The sequence below is a fragment of the Coccinella septempunctata genome, chromosome 2, assembly GCF_907165205.1.
Source record: "Coccinella septempunctata chromosome 2, icCocSept1.1, whole genome shotgun sequence".
In the NCBI taxonomy this organism is placed as follows: Eukaryota; Metazoa; Arthropoda; class Insecta; order Coleoptera; family Coccinellidae; genus Coccinella; species Coccinella septempunctata.
This window is the reverse complement of record NC_058190.1, coordinates 12,691,441-12,718,370: the sequence shown is the minus strand read 5'-3', so window position 1 is coordinate 12,718,370 and position 26,930 is coordinate 12,691,441. Positions and strand designations below refer to the sequence as shown.

At 33.8% G+C, this 26,930-nt stretch overlaps 1 protein-coding gene across 3 annotated transcripts in view; it reads left to right on the top strand.

The window, feature by feature from the left end:
• LOC123307859 (putative uncharacterized protein DDB_G0282133) overlaps positions 1-26,930 on the top strand; it is a 51,966-nt gene that overhangs the window by 11,285 nt on the left and 13,751 nt on the right. Inside the window, exons 3-5 of one of the 3 annotated variants that reach the window (XM_044890325.1) lie at positions 46-2,431; positions 5,226-5,360; positions 22,975-23,243. In XM_044890325.1, coding sequence (XP_044746260.1) covers positions 46-2,431; positions 5,226-5,360; positions 22,975-23,243 — 2,790 coding nt within the window. Of the gene's footprint in view, positions 1-45; positions 2,432-5,225; positions 5,381-22,971; positions 23,244-26,930 lie in introns of those variants that run through there. The other 2 variants (XM_044890324.1, XM_044890326.1) reach the window with 2 other exon arrangements.

Sequence of the window (26,930 nt, the reverse complement as noted above, 5' to 3'; positions counted from 1 at the left end):
CAACTCTCAAATTTCTTTGATATGTATTTCAATCAAATTCCACAGATCACAACCATGGAAAACATATCAGGGAATCACTCCAAAAAATCTATACATCTTACTGATCAAGAAATTCTGAAGGCAGTTACAAAAATCCAAGCTGGTTTGCGAGGGTACTTGACACGAAAGCACTTCAGCAATCTGCGTGGACAAAATGAATCTCTAGATCGAATAAAGGAAGAATCAAGTTCTGATTATAGTCGTATGAATTCTACCAGTTCGAATGATGAGCAGTTGTTAGAAATACTCAAGCAAGTGGAGGGCGCTTCGATTCCGAATACCCTTCCTGACATTCCTTCACATGAATTTTCCGAGCTTCAAAATGACGAACATAATAAGCAAGGAACTCTGAAGCAAAATGAAGATACTAAAGAGGAAAGTGAAACGGAAATTTTAGACTCAGGTTCTCATGAGGATTTGAAGAATGATACCGATTGTACAAATGGCCATAAAGAAAACTCTATCGATGGAAAATGTAACGTAAAAGAAGAACATATAGACAGTAATGGAGATGACGACCTAGAAGTCAATACTAATGAGGTCAATTCATCCGAACCCGAACACTCAGAACTAAAAAAGCTTGACGAAAATGGAGAGAAAGAGTTAATATCACAAACAAATTCTACCGATCATCATGAAAACCATGAGGAAAACTCTAACATTGGAAAATGTTACGAAAAAGAAGAACATGTAGATAGTACTGCAGATAACGACTTGAAAGTCGAAACTAATGATGTCGATTCAACCAAATCACAATATTCAGAGCAAGGAAAGTTTGGAGAAAACGGAGATGAAGAGTGCATATCACAACCAAATTCTACCGATCATCATGAAAACCATGAGGAAAACTCTAACATTGGAAAATGTGACGAAAAAGAAGAACATGTTGACGGTACTGCAGATGACGACTTGAAAGTCAAAACTAATGATGTCGATTCAACCAAATCACAATATTCAGACCAAGAAAAGCTTGAAGAAAAAGGAGATGAAGAGTGCATATCACAACCAAATTCTCATGCTCTCAGTATACCTCAGCCATCGACAGAAAATAAAACCATCGAATTGAAAGACAGTGGGGAAAGTAAAAACAACAATGGGACGGATCACACCTATAGTTTCTTGGATTCCAAAACTGAATCTGGAACTCAAATAGATGAAGAAGTAAAAAAATACACAAGCACAAAATTAGAAAGTACGAACACTCAAGGTGTGCCCATAAAAGGTGAAGTCTCCTCAGGAAGCAAATTAGTAGACTCCAAGGAAGAGGAAAAAACTGGAGTAGATCTGCATGAATCTTCTGAAGATTCTCCAGGAGAAATCAATGAAACCGATCATTCACATTCAACTGTCTCGTCAGCAAAATCTGATAAAAAGGATGGTAAGAGCTTCAATGAATTAGACTATTCAGGTTCTCTGAATGATAAGGATGAGAAGAGTGAAAATTCGTATAAAAATAAGGTATGTTCCACTAGAGGAACCCTCAAGAAAACCAAAGCAATAGATAATTTGGTGGAGCTGGCCGAGAAATTTGAGACCAATCACGAAAAGTTAGACGATAACGAAGGGAGTAATAATGCTTCGGACGAAACTTCAACAACAAATATAAGTGTTGCAATGAATGATGATACAAAACCTGGCGAAAAATTAGCTTCATTTGAAATACCTGAAGACTTCGAGATATATAATCCTGACGATAATCACATGAGCAAAAACTCAGGGGATGAGGAACAAAAAAACGCAACCAAGGGCTATGATCCAAACCGAGACAATATTGATGAGGCAGAGGAGGCTGATTCAAAATCAATAGACGAACTTGAAATGAAGAATGATACATCCAAAATACAGTTTGATGCTAAAGAAAACCAAGAAACATTTTTTGAACCCAAAGAAGAAAAAGTAGATGAATCTCCTGATACTATAGATAACTCCACTGGTATCAATGAGATGATGAGCAAAAGAATTTGTAAAAGTACCTGCGAAGATGGATCAAATTGCGGTAGTTCAGAAAGTACTAAGAATGTGAAGGTCGATCTTCCGTCAAGAACTGAAACTCAAGAGCTTGATCCTAAAAGTAAAAGACCCACACTAACTGACTTCATGAAGAAAACATTAGAAATGGATGAGCATCATTCTACTGAAGAGCAATTATTGAAGAGTTCTCCAGAGAAAGTGTTTGAAGACGTTCAGTCCATGCCCGAAGTTTCTGGAAACTCTACAAAGCTGGTACCTGTCCGAAGTAGGTACGAATCAGCAACCAAAATACAAAGTGTATATCGTGGTTACAAAGCAAGAAAATATGCCGAGAGTCTCAAAAATAAACTCATTTCAACGAAAGCAGACGATTTCTCCAGAAATATTTCACCTGGTAAATCTGGGAGTTCGACAGCCAATGGTGAGTAGAATAGGTATCAAGCTACCGTTTAAGAATTTCGAAATGTTAATTTTTTTTTTAAATCTCTCTTCCTGTACCTCTTGTCGTTTCTGTATTCATTATGAGAATTGTAGATAATAAAATTCTATACAACTTCTGTCTGAAGCAATTTGACATAGTCTCAACCGTTTTCGAGCTATAGGGTCATGAGCGGTAAGAGCTTAGTCATATGTGCGAAATGTCAAGGTCAATGTAGAATCCCAGTCTAATGTACAGGATGGGCAAAATTGGTGATACCTGAACTACAACTTTTTCAACCCAACGAGATAGACAAAAATGAATGTGCCATTCATGTCGTCATTTTTCGAGAAACTAATAATGTCATCAACTGCATTCCTTTATCTTCTTTTGTTTTCGAGTAATAGGTCAAAATTAAAATTTCAACTCTAGTCATCATCTCCGTTTCTGTTTGTGCTAGAATGTTGAAATGAAAACATTATAGAGACACTTTTTTAATAGCATTCCAGTAGAGAACTATAATTTTGTCAACATGTATATTTGCTGAGCTATAATATAATAATTAATAATATGTTTCTTCTTATGAAACGGTAGTTTAAAATGACTTAGAAAGACTGAGGGTGATGTATGATATATTTCTGAAACGGGAAAAAATGGCGATTCTTTCTGAGTTATTTTAAACTACTGTTTTCATACGAAAAAATAAAACTTTATGTTATAGCTCAGCAAATGAACCTGTTGGAAAAAGTCATGGTACGCCACTGGATTGCTATCAAAAAAGTGTTTTCATGTATTCATTTCAACATCCTAGCACATACAGAAAGCGAGATAATGACCAAAGTTGAAATCACCGAAATTCAAATTTTGTCCTATAACTCAAAAACAAAAGAAGATAAGGAAATGCAGTTGATGGCATTATTAGTTTTATTAGTTTCTCGAAAAATGACGAAACGAAATGAAATACATATTCATTTTCCCCTATCTCGTTGGGTTAAAAATTTGTTGTTCAGGTATCACCAATTTTGCCCACCCTGTACATTCATCGCTATTTATGTATATCAAAAATATTCGAACGTAGAAAAACTGGTTTCGAGGAATATTTGTAGAAAATGTTATGCTCTACAACTTTTATAATGAGAGGTGAAAATTCAAGAAAACTGATTTTTGTGACTTTTATGGGCAATATTTATTGTTTCGGCTTGCTAAAACTGTCAGATTATATTTCTTCCGTTATTCTTCTCAGCTTCAAAATAAGAAAAAAGCCACCGCGCTCGAAAATGTACACGTCATTTTTTTTGCAAGTTTGGCGGCCTCTCACACATTTTCGTCAAGCTTAAATTGTCAGATTGAGAAAATATATACTTTTCAACATGCAATTAACCACATACAGGCTCGTCGAAACAGACGAGATAACAGGCGGAATAAATTTATTTCGAAAAAATGCTCGGACACGCCGATTTTTGTTTCGAGGGGGACCACTTCACAAATATATCGCTTCAACCCTTAGTGTTAGAATACCAACCCCTAAATTTTAATGATATGTTTTTTTTTTTTTTTTTCTTTTTTTTTCTGCTCAATTTCATAATAATTGCCACCCAATGATTTACTAAGTATTGTAGATAATATATTTACAAATTGTCAATACGGGCTGAAGGACTTCGGTCGATGGCCATTTGTGAAAATAAAGCACAGTATTGTTGTTGTTTGTTGAATAGGAAAGATAGGGTGAGAGATACCCCATTTGAAAAGACTTTTTATGCTGAATTCAGCGTATTTTCTCATTTAATTCATTCGTTTTAAAGATATTGAATTTTGAATTTCGTACAGTACCAGTCATTCCGCTAACCATGCTATGTGAAATCATCAATTATTTGACTAATTCATTCTGTGGTTAAGATGGTAACCGTTAATTGTCAACATTAGACAACGAAATAATTATTATTGGTTCTTACTTTCTTCAACAATTAAGGTGAAAATGGTTGGTTTATTCTTTGGCAGAAATAATTGAAATTATTTCTTTATTTTTCATTGTTGATGAGAGAAATGAACATTATTTTGATGTCTGGTGTATGGCAGTTATGGAGTTTAATCAAATCTACAGAAAAAAAGAATAAATTCGCTTGATTCAGAAAGCTTGCTTGACGACAATACCATAGTTGTTTCAAATTCAAATGTCAATATTTCAAGAATCAATTAATCAAATGACGAAAAAACCAATATACTGAACTCAGGATGAGAAGACCTTTTAAATGAGGTGAAATTTACCCCATCTTCCTCATTAAAAGTTTAGGGGTTGTTGTTCTAACACTAAGGGTTGAAGCGATGTAGTTGTAAATTTCACCTTAAATGTTGTCCCCCTCGAAACAAAAATCGACGTGTCCGAACATTTTTTTGAAATAAATTCATTCCGCCCGTTATCTCGTCTGTTTCGTTTTAAAAAGCCCACCCTGTATATCTTAATCCGACACGCTCGAGTATGTATACGATGATCGTTTTTTTTACTATTCTGACAGGCTGTCCTAGACAATGGTCTGCCCTATACACAGGTCTTGTTTTTGGTCGAGGTACTCTACAGGGTGCAAGGTATCTCCTCTTATATTAATCTGACACGCTCGAGTAAACCCCAAATTTCTTAGTTGGGCTCCCCAACTACATGGAACATCGATATAATAATCCAGTGTTCATAGATTTGAATTTTTCGATAGTTAAACCATGAGCGGGCTCGAAAATATCATTCATTTGGATTCGATAAGAAAGCTGAGTGCAAAAGGTATCAAATGAAATTCCGTAATTGCAGTGCGCATAACCCATGGACCTCCTGATCATATAAATCAGAATTCACCGGAAGAATCCCATGTGGGAGGACCTCAAACTCACGATGTTGGAGTCGGTGATGATGGTGATGGAGGAGGATTACAAGAAACAGTTCCAGGTCAAGTATTTGTTATCATAGTAAGTGGAGTTCACAAATAATTAAATGCATCCTAATCTTTTACTCTATATACAAATTATGGGCAGATTATTCTGAAGGGATATATTATAATATTAATTATACATAATTTTGTATTTCAAGAAACGTACTTAGTATGTGAGGACGAACGCGAAATATGGATATTACTTCTTCTTTCAAATTTTTGGTAGATTTCATTCCACATGCAAACAAAATCTATAGGAAATCCCGAATAATGATATTGATAGTACATTCAATGCTTTATATTCGTAATATCTTCGTAATTAAAAAAATAAAGTATTCAGTAAGAAGTTAGGATACGAATGGTGATGAATGAAAATAAAGCATATGAAATAGGAAATACAAAAGAATCAATTCGATTTCGTTTACATTTTTTTCTTCTTTAGTGCTCATAACTGAGTAGGTTCAGAGAAATGAAAAAAATTCGAAAATTCCAATTTCTTATATTCATGTTGAATCAGGTAAACATTTGACGATGTTCATATATCTCCAAAGCAAGTCAACTTCCAGCGGTCAGATATAGATATGAATTAGAAAAAAAATTATAGTTTGTTTCAAATGATTTTGTCAAAAGCATGATGATTGCATTTTCTAGAAATTAAAATAGACGGCATCCAGAAAATAAATACCTACCAAACAAATTTGTTTTTCTCAATGATTTTCAAGTTATTGAATGAAATTTGATTTTCGTCTACAAGCCTACCATAAACTGTATTATAACTTTGTTTTATAAAATACTGATTTTTCAAATTAAGGTTTATATTATGAACAGAATTATAGGAAGAAGGAATTTGCCAAAATTCGGAAAAAAATTTCCGTGACTTTCCAGTCGAAAGGCGCCCACTTTTCCAGAATATGATAGATTGAGCATACACAATAATATGTCACAAATTTCATGCATTAGCCAAATTTGCAGGAAAAAACAGTCTGCGAAAAGTATTGAGAATGAAAATTCTAACGCAGTACAATGAAAAAACTCGTGAAATCTGTTCATGATAAAACCAAGATTCATTTAAAAATTACAGAGTGTTTTTAAAAAAAGGCGACTCCGTCTCTAAGATAGGTAGAAAACTGAAAAATATTAGGGGTTTGCTTAGTAAAAAAATTGCGTAACTCTATCCACATATTTGGAATGAAGAGCGTTGAATAAATTATACACATTTTTCACGATTGTGCTGAACTGAATTTTTTTTTATATGTGGCTCTCATAAAGGGCGCTAGTTACACGTTTCGTACCAATTGGTTTTCAAAATAACTTTTTCAAGGTGAGATTTATTAATAAAAATTTCAAGTGACCTTAAACATCATTCAATTTTACACCGAAAAGTTACTCTTAGTAAAACTTGATACTGTGTATGGTATATATACCTTTAATAACTGTGAAAAAAATTGCAGGGTTTTTTGGTCTATTTCCATCATCCTTTTCTCCACATAGGTGGATATCCAGATATAAATTCTATGGATTTGTTTTCAAGGGGGAATCTGAAATCCCTATAGTGAATACTGAATACTGTAGGCGAGTTAAGAAATAGAATGTTAGACACGTTCGAAATAATTGTAGGCATTTTCCGAGAGTGTTCCCAGATCTGTGAGGAGAAGAATAAACTTATAGTTGTTGAATAAGTTTTACATCGTAATCTGTTGAAGTTTTTTGTTATGATTATTTCTCTAGTTTTCCTTGAATCATGTAGAAAAATTAAGTTATGATTGATAGATTTTTCGAAGAAAGATTCGATATTGCACGAATCGACTTAATAAGGAATATCTGAATAACAGAACCCTGTACCTATTTATCCAAGAGAGAATGGTTTGAAAATTTTCAAAAAATTATTTTCCAAATGATAAATTACTTTTTCAAATTAAAACAGAAGAATTCCTCAATACGACTGACGAAACTTTGAAGTGAATGTTCCAAACAGATGAAAATAGCCAAAATGATCATACGATAAATTAATTTATTATCATTTCAAGTCGATTGAGGAAAAGAAAGTCACCAATTTTTTGATTAAATTGCAATAGAACAAATCTGTAAGTACAGATTCTGATGCAGAAGAGTACAGGGTGGGCAAAATTCGATGGGATTGAATGGCAGCGCGGTAGTCCAATTAGTTGGCCTCCAAGATCTCCAGACCTCATACCAATGGAATATTGTTTGTGGGGCTGGCTTAAAAATTGAGTGAACAAAGTGAAATTCGACACCCGAGAGGCTCTAATACGACGCATTAGAAATGCGGCAGTGCTTGTCGAATAAAGACATTAATCTCTTAAAAAAGCAACAAGAGCCCTTCGCAGACGAAGTAGAATATGCTTAGAGGTTAATGGCGGTATTTTTGAACATTTGTTGAAACAGCGCTATGATTGAAATCATGTTAATCTAGGAAATTTTGTTTGTTTCTAATTACGCTATATTTTGAGAACAAATGAGAATCGTATGAGAACATATGGGTTTTTTGAAATTATTTTTACGTATATAATACACAACTGGAGTTTGGTCCGTTTCTTCCGACTCACCCCGAAGGCTATTGGTTTTTTCTAGACTTATAATTTCAAACTGTTACTTACGATATTAATTTGTCTGGTAAACGTTAAAGAGTGTATCAAACTTTAGTAAAATCCATGGAAAATTATTATTCAATACGGAAACATGAATCACCCTGTATTACTGTAATGACTAAATTTACTAAACATTTCTGAGTCGTATAAGTTCCCCTGCTCCTTGTCATATAAAGTAGTACGGTCATTCAGCAAACATCCTCTATAAAATGATATTTGATTGTCTAAATTAAATTTGTCTTATCCTTTATTCAGGTATATTTCTCCCATGAGAACTCTGTACTGTGAACAAGAGTCCTTGAATATACTTCATAAAATCAGCTTCAACTGCAGCAGACGGGATATGTAGGTCGAAACGATTATAGTACTAGATAATTAAAGACATTCTTGCCTTAGAACAATTTCTAAAAATAATTATAATGAAGGAATTTTTAGACCATAACGTTCCAGTACGGGCGGTGTATAGATAATTTTAAAAATAGGTTGTTAGCAGATCAATATTGAGCTTCCATTTTGTATATTCGCAAAGGAATTCTCATAAAACATCTATAGGTATAAGAATTCGATACGTTGGTAGCATAGGTTCTCTGAAGCATACTCACTGAATAAATGCCAAACAATCTCAATCATATCTAAATTATATCCACCTTCGATGACTAAGAACAAAATTCAGTTGAGCAACTGCGGTCTGGAATAAATTTACATGGTTATAATCTTTCTGGAACACACTAATCTATTGGGAAGTGGCCAACAAGATTTCATGAATGAACGGAGGCAAGGATTAATTGTTAAACTAACCGAAAAGACGCTACCCAATCTTATAAGTTCGTCCCTTCACTCATTAAATGGTAAGAAACAAAGAAATCTGCAAAGGGGGTAATCGTCCCAAGTTACAGGACTGTCCCAAGTCATCCGAATCTACCGGTACTCAAAAGAACTTGACCTTTTTCTGTTATTGAACTTTTTTCTATTAAAATTTCTTTTTGCACGTTGAATTTTCAGATAATATGTCCAGAGAAAATTTAAATATGTTTTTTGTAATGAACTACGATTGTGAGATATTAATCTAAAATAATATGCAGGGTGGTCCAGATCGTAACCAAGAAATTTTAACCACGTATTCTACATCAAAAATAAGCCCTAGTTTGTCATATAAACATATGTCGAGAAATGTTTCCTTTTCTAGATACGGGGTGTTAAAATTATAGAAAAAAAAAGTTTTTTATTAATAACCTTCACACTGCTTGAAATTTATTTATGAAATTTGAGAAATAGGTTTTGAGCGTCAAGGAGCACTTTTTGCATAATATCTTTTTTTTTTATTCTACCATTGACGTCCGTACTGCAGCGAGTCTGAATATTTTCAGATACAAAAATGATACGCCACTGGTTTTTCCGACAATAAAAATTATTATTCAAATCATTATTTAATTTGGAGCAAATTCGGTCTCTTGACTTTTTGCTGTACGAGGCACCATTTCCGCTTAAAAAAATAAAACACATTCTCATGCATGAAGAAATCGCCAAAATTTGATATAGCAAAAATAGTCTTATTAGTATTATGTACCTACCATATCAAATTTTGGCGATTTCTTCATGCACGAGAATGTGTTTTATTTTTTTAACCGGAAACGGTGCCTCGTACAGCAGAAATCAAGAGACCGAATTTGCTCCAAATTAAATAGGGGTTTAAAAAGTAATTTTTATTTTCGGAAAAACCAGTGGCGTATCATTTTTTTATTTGAAAATATTCAGTCTCGCTGCAGTACGGACGCCACTGGTTGAATAAAAAAAAAGATATTATGCAAAAAGTGCTCCTTGACGCTCAAAACCTATTGAAATTATTCAAGCAGTGTGAGAGTTATTAATAAAAAACATTTTTTTTTCTATAATTTTAACACCCCGTATCTCGGAAAAGAAACATTTGTCGACATATGTTCATATGACAAACTAGGGCTTATTTTTGATATAGAATACGTGATTAAAATTTCTTGGTTACGATCTGGACCACCCTGTATATCTAAATCAGTTCGTCCAATGTGATCAATGAAGCGATTCTAATTACCTTATCCAACCAATTCACAAAATATTTATACCAAATACTCACAGAGTATTTCAGTTTGCCTGCCAGGTTTCGTATTAAAACTGTAAGGTAGATTTGGGAGAACTAATAAAATGAACAACGTTTACTAAGAATATCCAACCAGAATTTTTACGTCGTGTTATTATTCAATTGAAATCAACAATAATAGTTGAAAACTCATATAATTATACCAAAAAAATTGAAGAACGCGGTGGTCGCATACAATGCAGTTTCCTTTCTTTAAAATGAAGCACTCTATAAGGGCTGTATTCGGGTTCGGCTTTCTGACAGTCCGAGAATTGTTCTAGGACTGTGCAAAACTGTTGCGCCCTAGTATTAAATCCTCTGCGCAGTTCTAGAACCATTCTCGGACTGTCCGAAAGCCGAACCCGAATACAGCTAAGGGTTGTAGAAAAAACAAACTTCTACCTATAAAATCTCTTGGCTATCGATATATGCTATGGGCCATAATCAGGCCAGCTGAAAAATTCTACAAAATAAACATTTACATGTGAAGAATGCACAATCAATGTATCATCCAAAACATTCTTTTTCCTTTTAATAATTACTTCTCAGTATTTTGCAATCAACCATTGCCTATTGATATTTATAAAAAGAGGTTGAAAATTGAATATGTTCAACCTGAAATCACTGTTGATGTAATAAACAAAACACGTATTGAAAATCACTCTTTCAACTCAGAGAAACTAAGGGCAAAGTGAAGCTTCAATACCCCATTTAAAAAAGGTCGGGTAGTTATCGGGAATAAAAGTGAGATCACAGAAGCAAAATGGAAACAAAAACATCGTATTTTTTGACTTTTTTTCATATTGAAGGCGATCAATTTGAAAAATGGACAAAACTAGCAAGTTAATAGTAATAAAGATTTCAATAAATTTCTTATATCTGAAAAATGGGATATTTCATTCAGTAGCTAATAACTTTGTTCATAAGAATTTCATATTATTCGAGGAAAATGAATTTCTGCTCATCGTTTTCGGTGTGTAAAATTGGCAAATTATCTACAGTTTCCTAAAGATTGGTACGGACATGCTCCGAATACCGCCGCGAATCGTGTCGCGTACACCGTCGAGATCAAAAAAGTTCTCGACGATATTGCAGGATGCCTTGAGAAAATTTCATCTTTCCGACCTTCGCACTGTACATTTTGTCATTCCATCAGTAATTGAGTAGAATCTACATGATGGACGTGTTAAATTTGCGTTAGTAATGGTAATGAAAGTATTGCATAACTTGTGCAAGTCACACAGTATTTTAGCAAGACCTGCTATTCTCTTATTGTGTTGTCGGATGATGAGGCCGAGGAAATAGAGACAGTGTTGACATGATGTGGATATTGTGAGGCACATCGTGATAAAACAGTATTTCACTCAAAATTGCCTGTAAAAATACCTATAGAAGATAGCGAAGTTATATGCTGAGATTTTTTTGAATTTCATGTACACGACTGATTAGCGGAACATATGTGTGAACTGTCATTGTTTACTATGGTTCAGTTCAATTATTATTTAACTATGAAAAAAAATACAGCTTTTGCGTTGTTCACTTCATTCTAGATTATCGGAATACTTGTTTTGGGCTATTTGAAAACCTTGGCTATTCTTAAAAAAAGGAATGTTAGTTAAAAGAGCGTAGGAAAATTGAGACACAGTATTGACAGCGTTCAAAATCGTGTCTGGTCAAAAATACCATTATTACTACAGTATGCCTTCCCCATTATTATCAACGTCTGCTTAGATTGTGCAGACATCAACTTTGACATTTTTCAGTATTTTCATTTGATTCCATTTTTTTTTCCAATTTAAAAGAGATCTTTCCAACGTAGCCAAATTTGATAAACTGATTCTTGAAGAACCGAATATAAAAACTGGACATCTCGGATTATTTTATAGTTCCGTCAATCCTCCATAAACTTCCATTGGCCGCCGTGTTGTTACACAATCATGAGTATATAGAGAGTAATAAAATTCTAATTGACGCGGAATGATCGTCTGAATGAAATCGTTTAAAGCAATTGGAGAATTGGTTGATGTAGGCCAGTAGGCATAAGTGAGGTTCGAAAACAATAACAATAATACGAATATAAACTCCGTTGATCTTTTTTAAGATTTCAATTCAAGTATGCTCGGAGAAATAATATTCGATGATAATATCATCATAAAATCATATTTTATTTTTTTTTTTAGATTCAATATACTTTCGAACTCTACTTAAAATATTCGTGCCCTGCTGAGATTCTATACTCAGAAGAAAACTTTTCATTTCGCCGTTTTGAATAATGGGTGAAATTAACTTTGAAAACGTTCTTCATTATTCATGAACATGAAGTTGTGAAGGTGTTTAATTTTCAACTCAATTACCAGCCATGTCGGGTTTCGCCATTGAATATTTGAGAGTAATTGAAATGATGCATCGAAAATATGGGACTTTTGAATTATACATCATTTCATTTTTTTATGATAACGAACTTTGATGGAATGGAAAATCATAATCTGATTTTATTCGTGGAAATATATCCAAAATAAAAGCAAACATCATACAAATTTTCTTGTAAATCCAGCTGAAAATTATTCAGACTAAGTTTCAGATATATTGCAATGAAAGTCCAGACTTGGAGCTAGCCATATCATCAAAAATGTGGATAGTTCAGAAATATTTTTCTCGATAGCGATTCTCACAAGAAACTGCAGCAAAGACTGATGGATACTTGGTCGACGGTCGTTTGCTTATTGATATTGAGTAATAAAGCAGTCATTATTATTAAAATATGCAGTAATTAATTGAAAACTGTAAAAACTGGTGAAGGAGCCCTCTTAAGGCTCGTACACTGTGGGCATTTTCGGAATGTCATATTACGGTAGAATATTTCTATAATCAGAAGCTTTCGTGCATCATTAAATGAAGAAATCAGATATCGCAGCCTCGCAAGCTTCATTAATCATACCCACATTCTTCCGGAAATTTGCCAAATCTGAACAGGTGCATTTTCTAGAAAGTACTGACGCATTTTCCGGCTACTCAACCAGAATAATTTCACTTATTAATGTGAGCCAAAAAGCTTGTAGCGATTGGAAATTTATTAGAAAGTTTATGCAAATAAATGTTGGTATACTTTTCTTGGGTAAATGATATTATGGACAGGAATGGATCATATATTATTATACAGGGTATCCGAGAAATAATTCAATCATTGAATATTTATTGGTGTTTAGATTAATATTTTTCGAAAAAATCTGTCGAAGGAGCTAAAATAGCCCTCCAAAGTGAGTACACTGAGAAAAATCTTGAGGTTACAATGTGAAATTACCCACATATTAGCTGGACAGGTTACAGTTACACGGTTGGATTATTTTTTTCACAACTAATATCTGGATGTTTCTACAAGGGTGTTGCGAAATTTCATAAAAAATGTAAAACTATCATGTATATTTACAGTGAATATGAAATTCACAGAAAATATGTGTTAATTCTCTGTGATATCACAAGGGTTGTAATATTCACCTGAAAAATTACAACTGCAATGCAATATTACAATAAATTTGCGAATTTCAACATGAAACGGTAATTTCACAACATTATTGTGATCTAAATTTTTTTTGGATCACAATAATTTTGTGAATTATCACATGAAAATGTGATTTCACAACGTTATTTCACGAAGTTATTGTGATTTGAGAATTTTTCTTGTGAATTTGCGAAGAAAAAAGTGTTGTGTTGTAGAATTACAATGCAGAACCCTTTTAATTTTAAAATTCCTTCACAATGTGTTATTATGGTGGTTGTGAAATTACCACGAAAAAATATAATTGTACAACATGATATCGCGGCACAATTTCCTTCAAGGATAGAACACTTTTTATTTACATGTCTACAGCGAGAGAAAAATCTTATGCGAAATTGTTGAAATTTATTATGGTCAAAATATTTCTCTCGAATATGACACAGAAATAGAATAAAAAAAATAGATCAATCGGTTTCCATTAGAGCGTTCCAAAGATGCCGCTTGAAATTTAATAAACAACTGATGGTCTTACGAAGGCCAAAATCGTGCTGTTCTTTTTCCGATCCACGAAGAGTCTCATCTGAAGCTGACTTTTCAGAAGCTCATCTAGTGGCAGCTCCAGGAGCTTTCCGGTGTAGATCGGTGAAGGAAAGAATTTTTTTGTTGTTATAACTATTCTGTGCATGTCTAGGAGTGTGTACAGGAATTTTTTTTTAATGCTTCCTCCCCTCCTCATTTTGGACTGCTGCCTTATATTGATCTGTGTCCACACACCCCAATGCCTGTACCTCTTTCTAATTTTGATCCATCAGTACAACATAGAGTTCATACAGATGACTTTTTGTCTAATTTATTCATCGCATTGAGACAGTCCACAATGACGTTTTTTGTAGAAATTTTTTTCTCGACTTGTTCTTTATATGAATACATTTCTGAAGATATAAATGAAATATATTTTATTCTTTTCTTTGTATAATTCATATGGGAGATTATAGGTTCCTGCATTCCTCCTCAACCATAATCGAATAACAAATTCTGTCACTTGGTCAGAAAATATTTTGAGTAGGTACCTACTGCTGACAAAACTCGTAAGTCTGGTTATTTTTGTAAAATATCTATTTTAAAAATGTGTTAAACACATTCATAGCTTGAGCGTAATATTACAATATGATTGCAAATATCAAGTCATTTTCCACCTATGCGGTACGTGACGTCGCTCGGCTGGATCCGAATTCACAGCTTCAATGGAATTTCATAATGCAATTGTAAAATCACAACTTTTATATGCTTCTAGATTCATTCTGTGGCCAATCAAAACCTTTCCTGCAACTGGCACCTGCTCGTTGCCCAATCCCATATCCTATCGTAGATACTCACTAACTTACCCCATAACTCAATTCATTCTGGAATGATCCACTGTGTCTTCAAGAATTCTGAAGTGCGAAGAGTTATACATGGTTCAGTTTTTTGTATAATATGATTTAGTTCTTTCAAGTTCCAAGTATTTCTGCCTTCCAAGTTCCTTCAAGGTTTCAAGTGTGTGACAAGAGAAATATATACTGGAATACTGGTAAGTAGATAGTTCACATTTTTTGAATGCGATGTTTATTTTTTCGATTTGTGGTTTTCCTTTGGCAGATACTAATGAAAAAAATTGAACACCGCATGCATACAACTTATTATTCCTTTATTCTGTATCGAAATATTGCCTATTGGATTCCTACTTATTTAATTTTTTTTTCAGGAATAAACCACCGATACGAATTCTTTATGGAAAAACGATATGTGTTTACAACCTATGTATTCAGGGAGGCCCTCAATTTAATCTATGAAGATGTTCCGAAGGATGCATTTCAACATTCATCCGGATTCTGGAAATAAGTCAAGCACGACGTCAAGCACGAAAAAGTTTTATAGAAAACAAATTTATAAATTTGTCAATTCCAGAAGATTGTGTCTTTTTTGTTGGAAAAAGACTAGGTATACTTTGTTTTTGAATTTTAATTTTATACTTTTATGATATGAACCGCTAAATAAGTGCATACTTATATCAATATTTTCAGAAGCTGCAATTTCACAGTTGAATGCTTCACAATTATGTTGTTTTTTTTTTATATTTTGAGAAAAATGTTTAATCATTTTAGATGATATTTGTGGTTGTTGTTTTTGTTTGATGTTATGTTTCATATTGTTTTTTATATTGAAGATTATATTAATTTCATGTTGTGGTTGTTTTTAACTGATATAATGTTTCATATCTGTTGTTTTCCATATTGATGACTATATTTTATGTTGTAGTTGTTATTTTTAATTGATTTAATTTTTTTTTCCATATTGATGTATATTTTAGGCAGTGATTGTGCCAAATTTAGTTCTGTACAACTACTTTGATCAAAAACAAAATAAAGACAATTATCCAGTATTTTTCATGGTTATTTCACGAAGTAATTTTAAAAGGGTGTGGGGTATTTCTACAATGAATTCTGGAATTTTAACAAATACTTGAAATTTACAATTAAATTCTGTGAATCTGCTCTGTTTATTCACAACATTATAGTATTTTACGGTCTAATTGATGCTAAATTTCACGACTTATTTTCGCGAGAACAAGAGGTGATTCCACAATGAATCTTGTAATTTTCCAAAATTTTTTAATTTTACAATTTATTTCTGTAAAAATCCTTTGCGAATTCACAGAATAAATGTAATTTTACAGTTGATATCATAAAATTCCATTGTGATTTCACAATGAGTATTCACAGGTTTAGTTTCTAGAAAAATCATTAGAAAAAATTTCATGTGAAATCACAACCAACTTGTGATTTACATTTTCTGTGATTTTACAAGGTTATCGTTTCAGAATATTCCTTGTGAAATTCCAGTGATTATCGTTGGTCACAAATAACCCAAGATTTTCACTGTAATTTCACTATTTCGTTCTCTCAGTGTACCCTTAAGATGTATTTTGTTCATTAATTACACCACCACAAATTTTCGATTGCACTGCTACTGTGAGGATGAAAATTTCAGGTGCGTCAAATTCATTCAATAATATTCCACAAATTATTTTTCTACTGCTCGATGAATCCAGTATTCTTGAAAACGGTGCATCCGATTGAGAACAGATAACAGAATTTTATAAATACGGAACGTTTGGTCCTTAAAATGTGGCCTTGAAGTTGGAAAATGCGAAAAAGTAATAGGGAAGTTTTCCCATGGAGCCCCCGATTTGAGAAACAAATGATTGAATGATCATAGTAGGTTTACTGCATTCACATTTATTTTAGCAGTCGGCGGTTGGCCATGAAATAATTTTCTCAAGTTTTTGTAACTAGAACGGAGTAAGGTTGGTACTCATGAAATGTCGTTAATGCCATAACGCCGTTGCCACAACTAATATCAATTTTTGTTACGAAAATGCCGAAAGTGATTGAAAAAAGAGACGGGGTTTCAGGAAGTGCTATTTAGTTTTACCCTGATACTCTAAAATCCACAATACGTCAGACGGTAGCGAACATATTCAATGTAAGAGAATTTATATAATGTTTCATCTTAATCTAAACGACTTATATTTCAGCTGAATGTTTCCACAATGAGAAAGATTTTGAATGAAGAGGATTATAAAGAATTTTCTTCTATTGGGAGACCCAAAAAAGTGGTGGCATTTAACAATTTTATTTTTGAGTGAATTGATGCGAAAAGTTTACTATAGGATTTTCGATGAATGTCATCGTAGAATAAGTTCCCGAAAATTGATTTTTCTATTTTTCATTTGACTTGTCCTATACATTGTAAATGTCTTAAGGTACCAATAAATACCCAATTATTATTATTATATGAATGTATTAAGATGAACAGCCACAAATACGCGTCAGTTGTCCTGTTAATTGTTTATTCATGTGAAATTTTTGTTCAAAGGTAAAGTTCATCTTGATTCAAACTTCCTTTAATTCATCAACATATGCATTTCATCTTCGGGTTAATATTTTTGAAATCTACAACTGATGTAACGTATTCAAACTTTAGCCAAAGAAGATAACGAACATTAACTCTCTTTAAGCTAGTGCATATTATGATATTATACTGATCTCTTGTATTTTCCATGCAAATAACTGGATTTGGTATGCCTTCAATCAGTTTATATAAACTTCAATTATGTTCGTCACATATTTTCCGAAGAGATTCGACATTGTGATAAAATACGTAATAACAGAAACTTTTACGTAGAACGGGAAACATAGAGTTGATTTAAAACACAAAAATGTTTTGACAAGCGTCATAACCCCACATTTTCGTACTATACAGAGTGAAATGTGTCAAATTTCCATGGCCAACCGACTGCTAAAATAAAAGTGAATGGAGTATACATGCGCAGCTTTGAATTCTTTGTGTGAAGTAGGAAGTTGGCCCAACACATTTCGGATCAACTTTATTTTGAGGATATAAAAACCATATTTAATTTTAATATATATAACTTTCACGGACGAAATAGTGAGGAGTAACTATCACGCAACGCAATGAGTATTTCAACATCGAAATTATCCATATATTCTGCAAAATTCTGAGAAAAAATCAGAATAACAGAAATATCCCATTCACCCAAATTCTCGGGGGCACTAGAATCGTAACATAACACATAACTCAATAAGAAGTTTCTTAAGGATGAAATATTTATATTATTCATCAACACACTGTAAACTGTTTATTAATATAAGCCGTTCAATTCGAAGTTCAACAAAAAATTTCAGAATGACACGACGAGATGGTCAGTACAGTAGCGCAAAATTATTAAGATAAAAACAACATCAGAATCTCTTTTGGTCTATCTATCACTACTAAATGTACTAATAGAATCGAAACACTACCGACGGCATGAGGTATGACGGGGTTGTAACACGCTATTCGTCCGTATCAACACATTTTTCCAGAGATTTCATATTTCGATCCGATTAAAATATTGGTCCGATTTGACTCGGTCTACCCTATACTTTTTTTTATATATGGTTTCCAAAATATTGAACATATATATAGAATAAAGTCCGATGCCATGTATAATGATTTTCGAACAATATTACTACACTAATTTCCACGACTTGAGGGGATAATTGAAATTTTTTTCTTAAAAGCTGAAGATCAGAAAACAGCACAAATGTAGCACAAGTAGGTATATATGTTACAGCTAAAGATAGGTAAGAACATAAACTTAAGATTAGCCGGCTAAACTTAGGTATGGCTTCGGGTATTTGCTAATGTTAGTTTCCTCCATCTTTAGCCAGCTAAACTTAAGTGTAACCACATCCCATCGGCTAAAGATATAGAAGGCTTGAGGAGAGCAAATTTTCGGCAATTGAAAAAATGTGAAGTAATAGTAGGTAATATAATCAAACTATAAATGCAACGTATTTTTGTATGAATTTCACATATTTTTAATAGCGGAAAAGCATTCTGTTAAGCTGTTCAGACAATGAGAATGAAAATATATTTGTTTCTAATGTGTCTAAACGTAATCTTATTAGCGAATCCAAAAATCCAAACGCCTGATGACAAAATTCAAGCGAATAATAATATGCTACTTTGAGTGTGAGGAAAAACTGTTAATATTTATCTTTCATCTTGTTATTATTCATAATTTGTAAGAGAATTAAATGAGCAAAAAGAAAATGAAGAAAAGAATGATGCCGCGAACTTCTTCATCAAATTACCAAAGGTCAAATTCTGCAGAAATATAAGTAGCAGTACTAGCAGTACCCAATCTTCTTTGTAGCTAACCGGACTATTCGGCTGTTAAGCTTTACGATGACTGCACTTGAATCCTGGGATGATTCATCAAGGGTGGCGACAGGCCGTATTTTGGAATCCGTATGTTCAATGACTTGGGAAGAAATTTTTAACAAAATCGGCTAGAAAAACTGTTTTCAACAATTTTCATGATCGTAGTTTTTTTTTGTTCTTTTTTGCAAAATAATTAGTTGGAAAGAAATTGCAACATTAAAAACTATCTTTTCTATTTCGTAGAAACGTTTTCCATAAACCCAATTATTGAATGGTGGGAAAAATATACTTTTGTACACAGAAAAAAATTCTGTGTGTTTAATATCTTATATTTCATTTCCTTGTGAGGTCATATTCTGGTTTTTCACAGGACAATTGTCCATTAACGTTCCTATTGTCCTGTGGAAAACTGTATATCTAACTTCTGTATGTGAACTGATTTTAAAAACTTAGGCTCGATTTGAAGAGCATTAATCTCCTAACCAGATGAAAATAACTCATTATCTCATTATTCTCATTCAAAGATAAATTGAAAACCCGTGGGCGTTATGTAACGAAACCTCAATACAATAGCATTCGATGCTATTTTGCATATTTCAGTTCTAAAAATTGAAACAAAAACGTGGCCGCGTGCTTTCGTCTTCTCTTATCCGACCATTCAAAAGACATCACCCCTCCGCGTGTCCATTGAATACATTTTTAGCCTTTCCGTTTTGAGTATTTTGCACATTAGCCGGCTAAAGATGAAATTCCCCGACGCAGATGAATATTTATCGAACTTTAGCCGGTCCTCGTATATACCCAAGTTTAGCCGGCTAATCTTAAGTTTATGCTCACACCTATCTTTAGACGAAATATATACATAAAACAATTTTCGACAAAGAAAAACGAAATTATTGCTCTAACTCCTTACTGAAATATGTATTAATTTTTCGGAAAATGAGCATGATTTTCGTGAAGATTTCAACGCCATAAGTTGAATGACACAAAACTGCGAAACCTAGCATTATTGTGCTAAAAAATTTTGTGCTTCGTCAACTTCGCAGACATTTCTAGTTTGAGCTCCTAAGTGAAAAGAATCGAACCAAATTTCAAGATTTCAGTTACAGAGTAGTTCCGGTGAAAATAAATGAACGCCATCTATGAAGAACTGTTGCTCCGTAGAGAAACATCTTGAACTTCCCTCAATAATTTGGATCGCAGAATATGGCGGTGAATTATTAACCTCTTCGTTCGTGGCATATAAGTGTTTAAAAAAAAACAGGAATGATGCTGAATAAAAAGAAAAACTGAGAAAGAGAAAGTATAACTCAAATTTTCAAAAAATACCATGAAATGATGAGAACACAGATAATTCTAAATGCACTCAAGTCTATTCTTCAAGAGTTCAAAGAGGCTTACTAAATTTTTTTAGAGGATAGTGTGGGCCGAGTGTTGCCTGAGTTACACGTCATTTGAAAGGTCTTCATAATCTGAGTTGAATCGTCCAACAGGACCATCTGATGAAACTTACATACATATCCTATATATCTCCCAATCGTGCACATATGATTTGTAACATTATGTAGGTTTGATTTTTGACTGACACGATATTATCGTTCGCCTTTAAGGTAGATGAGACAATATCTATTATTGGTATGGATAATCAGGGGCGGATGGGACCGCCGGGAAACCGGGAAAATTCCCGGTGCTGGGCCAGAGGGCTGGTCAGTTCGTACCATTTTTTTTGTCTTCGGCAGAACATGTTTTACGTCGATAACTTTATTTTTACAAATATTGAAAACCAATCAAAATGAATGTTGGAAAAACTACTAATAAATATATGTTTCAATAAGTTTTGAGAATAATATTGGTAAAATTAAATTATTCCTGAACAACTGGCAATCGAACAGGGTGACTTGAAACGTAATAAGAATACAGAAGTTGCAAAATAACATTTTTCAAATCAGGAAAAATTTTTCAGAGTCTGGCTTAGAAATTACTGGTACATAGAGACTATTTCTAACATTTTTTTTCATTTAAGATTCCACCAATTTCATTCAAAATTGCCCTGAGGAATTTTGAAATCGAAATTCGGAAATTATGTATCCAATTATGTATGTTGTGTATGGTTCAAAAAATACTTGATGTCAAATGTGAAAAAGTGGATAAAACTTCAAAATTTGACAAATTTTATATTTGTCAACTTTTTCACATTTGACATCTGACATATGACATTTGACATATGGTTGAAAAAATAAATTTTTCAACCATATACCTATAGACAACATGAATTCATGGATACATTTTCCGTTGATCCTATTTACTCAGAGTTGTTTCGAATAAAATGGATTGAAATAAATATGAAACTAACATTATGAATATATTCATGCAGGTTGAAAATGAGTAGTTAATTTGAGGGTTAATTTATAGTCGAATAACAGTGGGCCTTTCATAAAAAAAATTCTTTTAATGAAAATGAAAAGAAATGTTTAATTTTTTCTTAGAAACCAGAAAACAGACAGGAATCAAATTGAGTAGTTGTTCTATAGGCAATAAAAAAATTGGTGGTGTTTCCCTATAATGTCAGCATGATATACGTCAACTAGGTAAAACTGTCACTTAAAGCAGGAAATGACGAGTGATCTTATTTGTTCAAAATAAATCAAAAATTTATTTCTCAAAAGTATTATATGAATAAGGAAAAAAAATTTTAATTTTAGAGGCGTTTTTTCCCATTGCAATTATATGGGAACATCGCCCAATTTTTTCATAGCCTTCTCGCTCCCACAAAATGTCTGCTCAATTTTTTGACAGTTTTCTGAATTGTAAGAAAAAAATTGAAAATTACTTTTCAGGTGCCATCTTTAGGGGCTGCTCATCTGAACGTCTTTTTCATGACACCTCATTCTAGCTACTCCACTGAACCCCCACCTTAAAACTACTTTTTTCGTTCTTGAAGTGGGCCGGTCTGGAAGAAAATTCCCGGGCCGGTTCGAGGTAGCCCATCCGCCCCTGTGGATAATTGAAGAAGACGAACATTTTTGTTCGTTTATTTACTAGAAATGCACTTTGAATATGTGAAAGAAATTCATCTAGACTGTAATTTTCCATTAGTATTAGGGACAACAGGACATTAGCTGAGAATGTTAGAAAACCATTCATCTTTTATTTTTAATTCAATTCTGATAATTATTATAATCGGGCAGACATTTAACTAGAGAATGTATGTTTGGACGATAGGACGGAGAAATTGAGTAAAAAAAAAGTCATAAAAACATGTCTGCTTCAAATAATAACTGAGAGGTTCGAAAAGTTGCGGAGAAAGGAATTGTTCGACTGGCTAACCATATGAATATGATGTCTCAACTGGCACATCCTATATTTTTCAAACTGGTCTAGAATGACCGAAAATTGAACATCGCCAATCTGAAGCTCCAATTATCGATCAAATTCATCACTATAAAGATAAAGCTGGCTCTTCCTTGTTTATATTTATTCAGAGTAGGATACTTAACCTCAATTGCCACGAAAATGATCAGTTTCAACTATTTATTTTGTAAATAGCAGCTGATACTTTCGACTGATTCACTTCCACCATAAACTTAGGTGGGCGTCAGTATCTAACGCACATTCCTAAAACAAAGCATCCGAACTTTCAGCAGGTGTTGAAATCTTGACAACGGAAACCCACCATCCTACCGACGTCGACGGAGCGTCTGGTGACGTCGAAAGCGACGCGCAGCCGTCGGTTGAAGACGCCAACACGCAAGATGTGCTCAGTAATAAGTCAGAAGTTGAGAGTGTGTGCGAGATGGAGTCGACGAAACGCAACAATTCAACTTTGCGCATCAAAAACATGGAGGCTGAAGCTGCCACCAAGATCCAAGCTGGTTTCAGAGGTTATAAAGTCAGGAAACAACTCAAAATGAAGGTAAAGGTATTGAATTATTTTGAGAATTAATTAATCAATAAAAATTCTACTGTTTCGGGAGGAACTCCAAAACTATGTAGCTTCTAAACATGAACGGTTCATCAATATCAAATTGTTTCGATAGTATTTTGAAATGTATTGACAATGCGACTAATATGGAAATTGGAAAGCTGTTCTGCACTTTCTTTCAATCAATTTACATCCAATAGGCCTTGGGTCCATTCACGGGTATACATAAAACTAGTAATGAGAGTACTAAGTGATAAGCCTGATTCTGATACAAATAAAAGTTCTTCACTTCTGAATTTCACTCGACAGAACTTACATACGACGTAATTAAATGTCTATCAGCATTTCTCAGACTATTATAACTTCTACACGCTGATGTTATCGGACAGTAAATATGGCACCGCGAATTAGACTCATTAGAGACACATTAATCAATCTGACCTTGAAATATCTCATAGATGAAGATTAGATCGCTTTTTTTCTGTATTTCCCTGAGTGAAAAATTTCTTTGGGGGTATGACCATGTCTTCTAAAAATATCAAATTTCAGAAATTTTCTCCGAATCCTTCTGATAGCAGATATATTCTTGGATTGAGTAGGGTTTCATATTCAACTAAAGTATGTCAGTTTGCTCCTCACTAATGACTGATATACATGGATATATTCAAAGGAAGAAAACTCTTTAGAATTGCAGAAAATTATTGCCTGTAAATTCCCAATTCATGTATGATCAAACATCTCGTGAAATAATCGCATTTTTTTGCATTACGAGCGAGAGCGAAAAGAGGAAAAATTTGTGGCGTATATTCTTCAGGGCGCTCATATTCATAGGAGCTGTGACGGCATAAGCAATTCAGAGAACACTTACCCGTCGATATCAGGTAGCGCATGCATAGACTCCGGTTAAATGAGCCTCCCAATGACCTAAGGAGTGGAGAGTTCGGCACTAGTGCGGAAAGGTCCTATCCAAGCTAGTGCCAGAAAGTGGTTCTTTTCAGCACTAGTGCATTTGTTGCGAATATCCGAATATCTCTTTAGTCGGAGAGGAACTACGAGCAGTCAAATGCAATGAAATGTGAAGATTGAAGAATGAAGAAATTATACCAAAATATGACTTTCAAAGTGGCAACCACAAGAATTGTATGATTTTCGGGATTTTTCAAAGAACTATCTATCTATCGATTCAGCTACTTACGGTAGAAAAAACCATTCTTAAAAAATAGATTATAGAACGAAATCAGATGGATTTGCTATCTTCAGTATCTTCACTATCAGTTACTTAAACGATGAGTAGATTTTAAAACGGCCTTTAGCGTTTTGTGACTAAAACTGTTATTCCAAGCGTATTTAAGTCGGCCTTATCATTAATTACATTCAAGTTTGGACCATAGAATAGCGAGCTGTGTGCTGAAACATGTATAATATATTTTATATATTCTTCAATATCCACAGAGTAAGCGGGAAAATAAACAAAATATAGGTTAAGAAGTCAAGGTATCTAAATTCGTTGAACCATATGAATGATATCTGTAAATAAAACAAGCTATTTTCTGAATTCTTTCATAGTGTGAACTGAAAGACTGCTGACCTTGAGACTTCCGTGACGGAAATATAGAAAATAATGTCTCTCGATTTTCGTAAGAGCTTTCAGCGGTGTATTTATAGTGAATCTTAAAAATACACAATGTTGTCTTCAAACGGATCATCTATTGAACTCACTTATGGGGAGCATGGAATGCCATGAAATGGACGGGAAAATAAAAACAGCTTAATCAATTTGATGATTCGGAAAAGACATGCTGGAGAACTCATTAAATATGCGTTAGAAAAAGACTTCTGAAACACTTCCTCTTTGAGTAATGTTCTAATTTGTAAAAAATAACTAGAGGTAAATTCCCGAGGGGGTAACCACTTGGTATTTTCTACGGCAAAAGATTGCCCCTCAAATGGATCTCCTGGGACCTCCTCGCATCTCCTTGAATCTCTTTGGATCTCCACGGATCTCCTTGGATCTCCTTTGGGTTTCCTCGGAGCTTCTCTATATTCGCAGAGTTGAGCAACCAGCTATATTCTCGTTCATTAATAGCATTCTTGAATTTTTAGAAGAAGGTCATGACTTTTAGGAGACGACTGTCACCATCAGAAAATATACCAAGAATTCATATTTCCGAATTTCGAGCCATATTCAGCGTGGTTTTCCATCACTTGAGAACATCAGCGACGTTCAATTTATTATTCGTACCGAAAACCGAATAAAAGAACGAGGAACTGTTTTCCGCCAAAGGTTGTGCCACCAATGCATCAGCATAGTTTGCATTACTTTCTTCTCGAAATTGATGTCGAATTCCATGTATTGAGGTTGCCTAAAAAAAAGGAAAATTTAGGGAAAAAAACACAAAATGTATAACAATATTTACCTGAAAAACCTTGTTTTTTGTATATCCATTGAATTTCCAAGGTAAGACGAATCCTACATTCGTGTTGGTCGATGAGCAATACTGAACAGATGCTTGGGTTTTGGGTGTATCAGAAACTGAAGTGGAAGGAGCATGTTGACAGTCTGATACCTAAGCTGAACAGTTTATATACACATTGAATGTCTTAAAGCACCAGCTGGACTGTAATGTTTTGAAGACTTTATATTATGCAAACTTCGAGTCACTGTTGAGCTATGGAGTAATTTTCTGGGTACATAGAGTCATTCGGGGTAACTGAGCGCAGTGGGTAAGAGTGCGCAGTGCGTATATCTCGACATTGCAATGTATGAAAGAGGGGTTCATTTGGGTGAAGCAAGGGCGCAGAATCGCCATATTAGTTTTTCATAGGAGTGCGCCGTGCCACGTTTCTTTAACTTTTTATTTGCAATCAATCAAATTCACCAGTTTTCTTGTTAATTTTTAGCATCTCTGCAAATTCTGCCAGGTCCAAGTTGCGAGTGCCTCAGTGTTAAACAATATTTTATTCGATCATGGGCATATTAATCTAAATATATAATAAAAAATTTTAGGTTCTCTTAGCTGCTTAACTCTATAAGAACGTCAATTCAAATTTTGGCTGCGCGGGTAAGTGTGCGCATAGATTAATTATAAGGGCATTAGTTCAGTGAGGAATAAATTATGATATTGTTGTTTTTCTTGGTTAAGACTCGATCAATATTGTCCTATTTGTTCAGAAAAATATGAAGAGCCACCAACAGGGGAATGTATCAAGTGTTATGTTCACCAAGAATTGTGGCACGAACAATAATGCACTGCTTGTAAAAAGGCGCTCCTGTATTGACAATAGACAGCATTTCTCCAATATTGTAACATTTTGATGACATTATTTTGTAATTTGTTTTGATTGTGTGGTTCACATAGCACTGCGTTCACTTACCCCGTGAGGGTGCGCACACTTACCCGCAATACGGGGCAAGTGAACGCACTCCGACTTTCTCTATTAAATTCTTTTTGCGGAAAGAAAACGTTTTTGTTTGTTTGCTTTTTGATGTTTTTTTATAGATTAGAAAATTCTCTATCTTATGAATATGTTTTAATTTTCCTAGCTTCATCATTTGAAACAGGGTATGGCTTGAAAGGCAAAAGTGCGCACAGTTGCCCCGAATGACTCTACATGAATAAGATGTTCGTGATTCAGAAGTATGCCCTAAGAACCATATTGCGATTGAAGTTTAGACAA